The following is a 12,349-nucleotide window of genomic DNA, read 5'->3' on the forward strand; positions in this document are numbered from 1 at the left end:
ATGTCTTCGTGTTGTTATTGGCTCTGTCATTTAGTAAAATACTGCAGAGTTCAGTAATCTTGTCTGATCTCATTGAACATAAACTTTACAGCACTTTAATATCATCATTTCGTACAAATTTTGTTGTAAATCCCACACGGAAGCATGATATATGCTTTTCAGTACTTTCAGTACTTTGATTTGCTATAAGAAGTAGGGGCTATTGGGAAAATGGAACGAAACGAGAAGACACCGCTTAAAATATAGATAATTGAACGGATTTTGATTTTGCTGAGAAGTTTTACGTGTACCTAGGAGAAACTAGAGACTACGTTGGACAAGAAATGAATGGAGGTCGAAAATCGTGACATCGGACATTCCGATTTCATGATGAAAATCGAGGAAAAACCCTGTATCTGGCATTCTCTCGCCGTTCATCCGCCGATGATGGATCCCAAAGTAGTGATCTTAATATGAATGTTGATTGTCGTCTACTTAAAAAAAGGTGATACAGGTAGGACTTTTCTTTGATAACCAAAAAATGCCTATATAATTGTCATCTCAATATATTTTGGTTGAAAAAATGAGATTGTCATTCAGACAAAGTGAAAGTAGAAGTAGAACATAATGGGTTAAGGGAATACACATAGCGCAATATTTATTTTAATAAAATTTCTTTACTTCTATATATAGATAACTAACCTGCATACATTTTTTGTGAACAAAAGTATTAATGAAAATACATTTGATGTACAGTTGTGTATTTATATTATTCAGTAAGATGTAAATATTTATACATGTTATAACGTTAGCATTGCTAAGTGAGTTAAAAAAATGTTGTTTAGTATATACAACCTCAATATGTAACTCAATATTGAAGTTCCCGTCAATGTGTACATAGCGTATAGAGTGTCTGCTTAGATCAATAAGTGATCATGACTTAATTGGGTCATTCTGTTGTTTTTCAGACACAAAAGAGTTTAGTCCAAACTATTAGGCTGAGTATTAGCATGTATACTTGATTCTGATAGAATTTGGCTGAGCCTCAGACTAAGCTAGGTAAACCTGAGGCCTGTTCAACAAAGCGAACGTTCGCGAGTGCTCGCAAACATTTCTGTTGGAAAGATAAGGAATTTTGGCGAGCGCTAGCGAAAGTTCGCTCTGTTGAACAGGCCTTACGTAAATTTTTTCTGCAATAGCGGCAATGTTTATTCCCATACTAACAAACAAAAAAGACATGTTGTTTATTTTCAATTCTGTTTAAATAATCATATAAAGGAGGGTTAAGTGTGCTAAATATTGTATTATTTGATATGTACATCACTGTATGTTTCATTGATGGAAGAGCCACTCTATACAGGTTGCCTGCTTAGCGGTGTTAAAATACTGAAAAAAGACCAGGGTTTTTTCATAAGAAATAAATGAGTTATTAATATTCAGTGGATGTAAATATTTAAATAATTCCAGCGTCAGAGGAATTGTTGGAGAATGTACCCCAATAGTGAAGAGATTTTGTTGGTAAATAAAAACAGAGCCCGAAGGGAGAGGTTTTTAATTGCCAGCAAAATCTCAGCACTAAGGGGTATATTCTCCAACAATTCTGTTGACGAGGGAATTATTTCTATTCTGCTATGGTTAATATTTAAATTTCTGTATAGAGAAATGCGGAAGCTAGATTTGGACATCATCGGAAGTGCCTTTTGACATCACAATTGAACGCTACTCCTCGTTCATTTGTATCTCAAGCATTAGAAAAAGTGCGATGTAATCTGAACCCAAAGTAAATTTTTCCCACCAGTTTATGTCACAATCAGAAGATACCTCTATCATCTTCCTAGTGAACAAAGTCGAAATTAGAGGACACCAATTTAAATTTATCGATAATTTGGTGATGACATTTCAGGGTTACAAATTCCCTAGTAAAATTACAACTCGCAAATAATTGCGAGTACCAAGAAAGTGAACTCGCAATTTTATAACACTACTCACAATTTTCATATTAAGTTAAATTAATATAAATTAAATACATGTAACTTAAGGAAAAAGTAACTACTATACAATACAAAAATACAACTACAGTGTGATTTTTATTTAAATTACTGATTTAAATCAAAATCATTGTGTTCTGTCATATTATATAATTTTGCTACAGTTTCAATGCAAAAAAAATCAACTCGCAAGTTTTTGCGAGTTATCTAATTTTTAATAGCAATTTGGGAATTCTAACTCGCATTTTGCGAGTTGTATATAGTGAATTTTGAACCCTGACATTTGTGATTTATTGGAGAACAATGGCTGTGGCATCTTTGATCTTTGCAATGACTGTAGTAGAATCTCCCATAAAAAAGGAGTATTTTTCTGCTTCTTAATGTTAATTTATTTCATCTGGAAATGATTAGGACTGCTTATTTTCAGGGAAAAAACAGGATTTGTGGATGTCAAAAAATGGAATTACGTGTATATAAATACCCTCTGTTTTTGTTTACTTTACTGAACCTCCTGGTAATACACAATCCTAGGCCTTATTCATGTATTTACAACTGCTGTGATTGTGGAGGTAAGATATATATTGATAAATTCAATGAATAAATATAATATTGTTAATTTTAAGGCCTAAAAAAAAATTTGTGCGTTTCAGGTTACACACTGATGAAAAAATTAGGGTAGGTAGGTACGGAAATTATTTTTTTTTGAATTTTTTTTTTTTTATGTATGACCACTGAAATATAGATAGAAAATCATGAGAATATTATTCTACATTTTATTTCACTCCAACATGTTTGAAAAACAGTAATCCACCTAAGCATCATAATGCTTTACGTAGCTTTATGCAGACGGATTCTGTCTATACTCTCCACCTTTTCTCCTCCTGGATTTTTTCGTACGGGATCAGACAACTAAATTTTACAGTTTCATACCATTTTAATTTTTCATTTTCTCTTCATTTCAGCAAATACGAGTGGTTAAGTTTCAAACATGTGTTCGACCCTTGTGTTTATGACCTGAGTGGTTTCGTTCTGAATCAAAAAGATAACAGTTAATGGATAATTCAAAATTCTTTTATTAAATATCTCTTCTACAAGGGAAAACTTTCATTTTAACACAAATCACATATTCTTAATCATTAACTGATTAAGACGGTTTTAATTATTTACATTTCGGATGCAGTTTGAATTCAGAACAATATCATCTGTATTTATACAATTCATAATTATAATTTTGAAGCAATTATATTCTTACCAGTGAAGATGCTTTTTTGATCTTCAAAGAAGGCTGCAATTGTGTGAATGTTAATTATCTAATTTTTTTTTGTTTGAACATATTTTATTGCATAAATAATATACAAATGGTTTGAACACAACTTCTTGCAACTTACGACGTTCTCATTATAAATGGCTACAACTGTCAATATCTATAGAAAAAAAAACTTTGATATACAAAAATATTTATTTTAAACATACATTCTTTACATGATATCTAACTAACTAGAGTTTTAGTGGTAGGTTGTAATAATTAATCGAATCTACCAGAATCTCTTATAAATTTTTGTAGATTAAAAAATATATTTATTGATTTCAACATTTTGTGACTCATCTCCCCACAGAAGTAGGTGACTAGTTATTGTTTACACTGCAGCTTGTCCCTGCGTTTGTGGGTTCTTTCCAAAACAATCAGTTTTTTCTTTTAAGAAAAAAAAATGATCTAAAATATTCTAATACACAGTTATCAAAATCTGTGATTTTAAGAAAACTTTTAGAAAGATAGATAATGATTTTTACTAATGTACTTATTCATTATTCGTCCTATTTGTATGACAGAAATCTAATTGACACAAATATCTATTAAGCCTTTTGCTCTCTATTGACAGCTACATGTACCATTGTTTACCACACACCTGTGCGTAAACACGTTAGTTCACTTTCACCTTTGTGTTTGTATACACGTTGGCTTAGACATACGCAGTCCGATTACGAAACCATGACTGTCCATGAGGGTCGGACACGTAATCAGAACGTAACCACCCTTTCAGCTTTATCAGAAAACTTTTAAATTACAGAAATATCAGTGTCAAAATCATATTATCCAAAAGATTTCCCATTCCATGCTGTCGGACCCCTCGTAAAAACGCTTGCATGTTGATTTAAATATTGTTAATGTTCATTATAAACCTAAGCGTTTTAAAGACGTTTCTTAGGGATGAGAAACAAAAATATTCTGATAAAAACGGATTTTACATAGAAATGATAGGAATTTTAATCGGATAAATACGGACATCAAAAAAAATTTAGGATCGGCACATTTTTATAGGTAAGGTCGTGTTACCCGAAACACACAAATTTTTTTTTTTAGGCCTAATGGAGTTTTTAAGTAATTTTTATCAATAGTATTAGGACCCCAATCTGAAAAGAACGTACATTACAGTAAAACTTGTCCAATCCGGCCACCACTGGTTCCAAAGAATTTGGCGGGATTGAGCAAACATTCGGGATTAAACAACATGAGGTTTACATTGTAATAGGCAAGGTTTCGGAATATACAACATCCAGATTAGACAAGTTTCACTGTATCTCTATATGTACCATGAATCAAATGAAAATGCTTTAAGTTTATTAGGGCCCCGCTCTGCAGGTGCCCTATAGTGATAAGTCTGTCCGTCCGTCCGTCCGTCTGTCTGTCCGAGATCTCTTGTCCGGAGCATATCTTCTCTCTCCTTGGCCCAATCTGGCTCATACTTCACCCACAGTGACCTTGAACCATGTTTCTAGGTCTAAGGTCAAGGTCATAACAGAATTATATGAAAAATCCTTGTCCGGAGCATATCTTCTCTCCTCTTGGTCCAATGTGACTCATACTTCACTCACAGAGTGCCACTGGTCAATGAATGTGCAGTGACCTTGAACAAAGTTTCTAGGTCAAGGGTCAAGGTCAAAAATAGCCTCTCTGTTTAAACTCTTGTCCGGAGCATATTTTCTCTCTCCTTGGTCCAATCTGGCTCATACTTCACCCACAGAGTGCCTTTGGGTAAAGAGTGTGCAGTGACCTTGAACCATGTTTCTAGGTCTAAGGTCAAGGTCATAGCAGAATTATATGAAAAATCCTCATCCGGAGCATATCTTCTCTCCTCTTGGTCCAATGTGACTCATACTTCACTCACAAAGTGCCACTGGTCAATGGATGTGCAGTGACCTTGAACGAAGTTTCTAGGTCAAGGGTCTAGGTCAAAAATAGCCTCTCTGTTTAAACTCTTGTCCGGAGCATATTTTCTCTCTCCTTGGTCCAGTCTGGCTCATAGTTCACCCACAGAGTGCCTTTGGGTAAAGAGTGTGCAGTGACCTTGAACCATGTTTCTAGGTCTAAGGTCAAGGTCATAGCAGAATTATATGAAAAATCCTCATCCGGAGCATATCTTCTCTCCTTTTGATCCAATGTGGCTCATACTTCACTCTCAGAGTGCCACTGGTCAATGGATGTGCAGTGACATTGAACGAAGTTTCTAGGTCAAGGGTCAAGGTCAAAAATAGCCTCTCTGTTTAAAATCTTTGTTCGGTGCATGGTTTCTTTCTCTTAAGTCCAGTCAGCCTCAAACTTTACCAATTGACTAAGGGTACAGAACATTTGTGATTTTCCTTCCATATTTTGATATATATGCAACAGTTTTCATAGAGGATATGCAACATTTGTGATTTTTGTGCCACTTTTTGATAGAGGGTATGGAGCACTCCTGATTTTCATGCCATTTTTTATTATAACAAGGTTGACATAGAAGCCCTTTAGACTCAAACAACACATGCCTTAATAGTACACAAGTGTTCCTCTTCAAAATAAACCCTTTTCAGCTACTTTACTTTTTCATGTTCGTCGCTGAAAGCGGGGCCCTTTGAGATGGCCACCATCTCAATGATATCTAGTTTGTATTATTATTGTGTATTCACCTTGTTCACCATAAGCAATAATTTTTGTACATGTATATCCATAACTTTTCTTTTTTTACTTTCATCAGAAGTCAGCCCAGTAAATGTTTATATAACCAAAGGATCGACTTTGGTATTGAATTGTACAATTGAAGAAGACAGTAGCCCCTACCTCCTCATGTTTACATTTGGTAAGAATAATGTGGACCAATCAGAATTCACGGAACAAGAGAAGAAAAACATCATCTTACTCAAGAAAGTTGTAAAGGACTTCGATGACCAGGGTGTTTATAATTGTTACAAAGATGACAAAAAAGTTGGATCCTCCTACATAGAAGTAGATTGTAAGAATGATTTATGTTTATTGAAGGTCTTTGGTGTGAGCACTCTAATATTTCATGAATAAATTTTATGAAACTGAATGATTGTGTTCTTCAACATCATGATCAAGAAAGCATGACTTCTTAGTTTTTAATGAATTCAGTTTCAGATTATTGAAGAAAGTTAAAGATAAATGTAACATCTAAAAATAAGAAGATCATTCTGAAAACTGTGCTATGAATATACTTTTCATTTAATCTGTAATTTTCAGACCCCCTTCAGCCTGTGAATGACAGTGACTTTCAGTGCATACTGTATGACTGGGATGATTCTCTGTCCTGTTCTTGGGAGATTGGCACTTATAAACACAATGGCAACATTAATGTAACAGTCATTGCTGAGACCAGGTAAGTACATAGCATCCACTGTGAGTTTTGAAATTTCAAGGTCATCACCTTAATCATACAACTTCACAGGGGTTATTGTAAGGTTATTTCATTTATGATAATTCTAGAAATTCTTCAGGTCCATTAGAGCTGTCAAAAACAGTGGTCCAAGATGTTTGACTCGGTTTCAATTCCAGATTTCAGTTGGGGTTTGGTTTGTATATAAGAAGCTGTTTCATTAGTGACAGTAATAAGTAAACATTACAACTGAAATTTACCTCATCCATGACAAAACGCTTGTCATAGGATAGGATAATTATCGAAATGTCTGAGCAAGAGTGGTCATGCTGTAATTAATAGTTGGCCTCGTAGTCCAAAACACCAATGTCAAGACATTGACATAGTTAAGAGTTGTTTTAAAAGGTGAATTTTATGTAAAAATTTAGACTTTTTTAAGTTTAATTCATGTTAAATTAAATTAAATTACATTAAATTAAATTAAATTAAATTAAAGTTTAAAATAGATCTTAGGAACCGGACCAAAAAAACCCAAAACCGAATCGAAAATTTACAGAACCGACCTGTCCCAAAACATTTTGGAATTGTGACAGCCCTAGTGTCTATAAGTTTTACAGGATTATCTCTGTGGGAACATTAGGTATGGTTAGTACAAAAGTGTAAATTCCAAGAAAATGATTCAACACTATTTGTTGTTTTAATGTCTGGAGGCATGAGATATGCCCAATAAATCTTACCGTAGAAGTTTATTACAATGTAATAAGCAACAAGTATATTGTAGCATAACAATAATTTTTGACAAATTTTGATTTATATTCAGAGGTGTTCTGGACATGATTTTCTTTTGACCAGGCCTGCTTTAATACATGTAGTGAAAGTTTTGTACCTTTTAAATAATTATAAAACAGAGTTGATTGAAGTTTGAGCTTGTAGAATGGACCCAACCCACAACCTGAACTAGACATTGTTGAGATGGCTACCATCTCAAAGGGTCCCACTTTTAGCATAGGACATTAGGATGAAAGACCCTTTATTTCCTATGTAGCTTGTAAAATGAGCTTTGATTGGTTATGTAAATTTCCGTACACCCAACTTGAGCCGGGGGTAAATAACGTGATGTCACAATGCATAAATTCATTATACAGGTCCAATCAAGGGTGTGCAGGGATTTACCCTGGGTTGTATTCCATACACACAGAGACCGAACGGTGTTTGAAATACAACCCAGGATAAATCCCCTTACACCCTTGATTGGACCTGGAACGAATTTATTTCCTATGTACCCAAATAAATTCTGTGTAAACAAGTCCAATCAACTGTGTTTCAAGCTATCAATAAGATTTACTACGTCCTACAATGGATCATGACGTCAGTTATTTGCTTTTTATCATAGAGAAACTATGCATTGTGACATCACATTTTTTACCCCAGGTTCAAGTCAGATGTAAGGAAATTTACACTGACTTTTTAACCAATCAAAACTCGTGTTACAAGCTACATAGGAAATAACTAATATTAACTATGCTCAAAAAAAAAAAAATTACAGAGTTTTGCTATAACCTTGGCCACTAACCTAGAAATTTGGTCAAGTAGGGCCAAAGAGAGAGAAAATATGCTCCAGACAAGGCTTTTATGCTGAGAGATTTTCTGACCTTGACCTTTCATCTAAAAAATTGGTTTAAGGTCATTGCACACCCTCTACTATGGGCACTCTATCATTGAATTATGAGCACAACTGGGCCAAGGATTTTACAGAAAGGTTTTTCTTTGATCTTTTATCTACGAAATTGGTTTAAAGTCACTACACAACTTCTACCAAGGGGTACTCTATGGATGAAGTTTAACCTGGGTCACTGATCACTATATGGGCATTAAGGCACCTGCAGAGCAGGGCCCTAACAAATCCTCTTGATACTTAATACTAGCAGTTAGAGCTAAGATGAATAGCAGCCTGATTTTTTCAGTTAGCATGTACTAACACTCAAGAGTTTTTTTTTTACTCTCTACATAAGTTCCATTGAATGTTCCTTACACACAGATAATCCTGTTTATACTTTATAGTTTGATGACCAGGTGTACATGTCTGAAAAAATCCTCTGTAGTATGAAGATAATGGAGAACCAAACTTTCTCTCTTTGGAAAGATTAAATAGCCTAATTTTTATGGCATTCAGACATCATTTAACACTTACTGATATTTTTATGAATATAGAAAGAGTCCTTTGGAGGAAGAATTAGACAGCCAAGTACACATGTACTTATTGTAAGGTTTAAATGAATGCATCAAATGAGATTCTATGTTTCTTAATATTAAAAAAGAACTTTCAGATTGCATGTAACTTCTTGATTTGAATAATAATTGTTTTTATGTAGTCATTTCATTTTCCATCCTCAGATAATGACATATAACATATCTGACACCTAAATGTCATTTAAGAAATGCATTCTAGTTTTGGTCATCTGTGAAGGTGTGCCCTGATACTTTTGATCAAAGCAAATTCCATGAAGCACATAAAAAATATGCCTGGTGATAAGTATCAAGTTATATCCTCATGAAACTTTCAAACCTGAAATATATTGCCTTTATTTAAATTCAAAGTATTCATTTATTCCATTAACAAGCAAAGAATTCTCAAACTACCAGGGCTGTCAAAACTACCCAGGGCTGTCAGAACTTCCCAGGGCTGTCCGAACTACCCAGGGCTGTCAGTATTACCCAGGACTGTCAGAACTACCCAGGGCTGCCAGTATTACCCAGGACTGTCAGTACTAACCAGGGCTGTCCGAACTACCCAGGGCTGTCAGTATTACCCAGGGCTGTCAGTACTAACAAGGGCTGTCAGAACTACCCAGGGCTGTCAGAAATACCCAGGACTGTCAGTACTACCCAGGGCTGTCAGAAATACCCAGGGCTGTCAGTATTACCCAAGGCTGTCAGTACTATCCAGGGCTATCAGAACTACCCAGGGCTGTCAGTACTACCCAGGGCAGGGCTGTCAGTACTACCCAGGGCAGGGCTGTCAGTACTACCCAGGGCTGTCAGTACTACCCAGGGCTGTCAGTATTACCTAGGGCTGTCAGAACTACCCAGGGCTGTCAGTATTAACAAGGGCTGTCAGAACTTCCCAGGGCTGTCAGTACTACCCAGGGCTGTCAGAACTACCCAGGGCTATCAGAACTACCCAGGGCTGTCAGTATTACCCAGGACTGTCAGTACTATCCAGGGCTGTCAATATTACCTAGGGCTATCAGAACTACCCAGGGCTGTCAGTACTAACAAGGGCTGTCAGAACTTCCCAAGGCTGTCAGTACTACCCAGGGCTGTCAGTACTATCCAGGGCTGTCAGAACTTCCCAGGGCTGTCAGTACTACCCAGGGCTGTCAGTATTACCCAGGGCTGTCAGAACTACCCAGGGCTATCAGAACTACCCAAGGCTGTTAGTATTACCCAGGGCTGTCAGTATTACCTAGGGCTGTCAGAACTAACAAGGGCTATCAGTACTACCCAGGGCTGTCAGAACTACCCAGGGCTGTCAGTACTACTTAGGGCTGTCAGAACTACCCAGGGCTGTTAGAGCCTTCCTAATATTCCTGTTGATTCTGTCAAAACACAGTTCATGATACAATGAAACTTGTCTAATCCAGATGTTGTGTAATCGAAAATCTTGCCTAATATGATGTAAACATGAAGTCCCTTTAAAGTAAATCCAATTGCTTAGAATATTGTCTAATCCGGAATGTTGTCTTATCTGGCTTATTTGTATGGAACCAATGATGTCCGGATTAGAGAAGTTTTACTGTATTAAAATCTATTTCCAGTTTGTTCATCAAGTCTTGTATGCACAATTTAATCGCTACCTTTGTACAAGAAACTTTCATTGTACTGCTTCTAATAATAATACCACATACAAAAAGAAAATGAATCTGTTAACTGTGTACAAACAGCTAATGTTACAAAAAAATGATACATAACAGATGTTTATATTCAACTGGGTTGATAGTAAAACTTAATTAATGATCATACTTATAACCTGTTTCTAATCATTCAATACAAGTGGATGAATCCACATGTACGTATGTGTTTATAAGTCACCATAATTAAGTGTCTTCTGTTTGTAGTAGTCACCCATTGCTGTATCCAGACAAGCTGAACAATACTTTCTGCCAGTGGAAGGGCACATTTGATGATCCTTTTTGGTATAAATTCTACCTGAGTGTGCACAACATAAAAATGAATCAATCCATTCAGAGCAATTTTACCAGAATAGCAAGTAGTATTGGTAAGTAAGGTCTCAGATGAACTTTGGTTTGTGAACAAACTTGAATTTATACTACTTGAGGATGGTTCTGTATTAATATGATTAATCATGGCTATGCTGTTCTTTGGAAGAAGATTTTTAAAATTTCTTTTACACATGTATTCCTATATAAAATTTTGATGCCCTGTTATGGCCCCACCCTACCCCTGGGGGTCATAATTTGAACAAACTTGAATCTACACCATTTAATGAAGTTTTCACCTTTTATGGCCAAGTGGTTCTTGAGAAGATTTTTAAAAGTTTTCTTTAAATTTACACTAATTTTTAGCTCTTCTGAGCCAAAGGCTCAAAGAGCTAATGCTATGGCCATTTGTGCAGTGTGCGTAAACTTTTTAGAATATGGGCCATAACTCAAGAACCCCTTTGCCAATTATTGTCAAATTTGTCACGGGGTATCCTTGGCCCAAGGGCTCCCGTTTATACTAAAACGTTTATACTAAAACAAGGGTTGTGACCTTTAAACAAGGGGAGATAATTAGGAAAATAGAAACAAAAGTACTGGTTGCTAAAAAATCTTCTCAAGAACCATTGGGCAGATTATCACCAAACTTACACGAAAGGATGAGGATATGTTGAAGATTTACAATTGTTCAAGGCATCACCCTGGGGCAAAGGGCGTGGTCATTGTGACCTACTTTTTAAATTTTGCGGACATTCTTTTTCAAAATGATTTAAAGGCATATTTTGAACAATTAAAGGCCTAAGATCATCAAACTTTGTCAGTTGATGTATCTTGGGTCCTTGGAGTACGTTGACTAAAAAGTAGGTCACCTTGACCTACTTTTTGATTTTTATTGCTAATCTTTTTCAAAACAATTAAGGTCATTAATTTGAATACTGAGAGGTTTAGAATCATTAAATCTTTTAAGATGATGCATCTCGGTCCATAAAACTTTTTTTTAAAAAGTAGGTCACCATGACCTACTTTTTGAACTTTGCAGGCATTCGATTTCAAAGCCTTTTAGAGGCATAATTTGGACATTGTAAGGCCTATGATCATAAAACTTAGTAAGTTGATGCATCTTGGGTCCTCAAAAAAACGTCAACTGAAAAGTAGCTCACGGTGACCTACTTTTCAATTTATACGACTATAATTGAATATTTCGGGTACTAATTGGCTTAGAATCATCAAACTTTGTCAGTTGATGCATCTTGGGTCTTTGAGTAGGTTGACTGAAAAGTAGGTCACCCTGACCTACTTTTGACAATTTATGGCTTTAATTAAATATTTTTGGTACTAATTGGCTTAGAGTCATCAAACTTTGTCAGTTGATGCATCTTGGGTCCTCGGAGTACATCAAGTGAAAAGTAGGTCACTGTGACCTACTTTTGAAAATTCATGGCTTTTATTAAATATTTCAGGCAATAATTGGCTTAGAATCTTCAGACTTTGTCAGTTGATGCATCTTGGGTCC

At 35.6% G+C, this 12,349-nt stretch overlaps 1 protein-coding gene across 1 annotated transcript in view; it reads left to right on the plus strand.

The window, feature by feature from the left end:
* Window positions 1-327: 327 nt before the first annotated feature.
* Window positions 328-12,349, plus strand: part of LOC133190640 (uncharacterized) — a 34,922-nt gene continuing 22,900 nt past the window's right edge. The window contains exons 1-5 of the mRNA XM_061326331.1: window positions 328-493; window positions 2,395-2,536; window positions 5,981-6,235; window positions 6,484-6,619; window positions 10,735-10,895. Coding sequence (XP_061182315.1) covers window positions 2,425-2,536; window positions 5,981-6,235; window positions 6,484-6,619; window positions 10,735-10,895 — 664 coding nt within the window. The 5' untranslated portion in view covers window positions 328-493; window positions 2,395-2,424. The remainder of the gene's footprint in view (window positions 494-2,394; window positions 2,537-5,980; window positions 6,236-6,483; window positions 6,620-10,734; window positions 10,896-12,349) is intronic.

Source organism: Saccostrea echinata, unplaced genomic scaffold, assembly GCF_033153115.1.
Source record: "Saccostrea echinata isolate AGI-Se365-2 ecotype Australia unplaced genomic scaffold, CSIRO_AGI_Sech_v1 ptg000022l, whole genome shotgun sequence".
Lineage (NCBI taxonomy): Eukaryota > Metazoa > Mollusca > Bivalvia > Ostreida > Ostreidae > Saccostrea > Saccostrea echinata.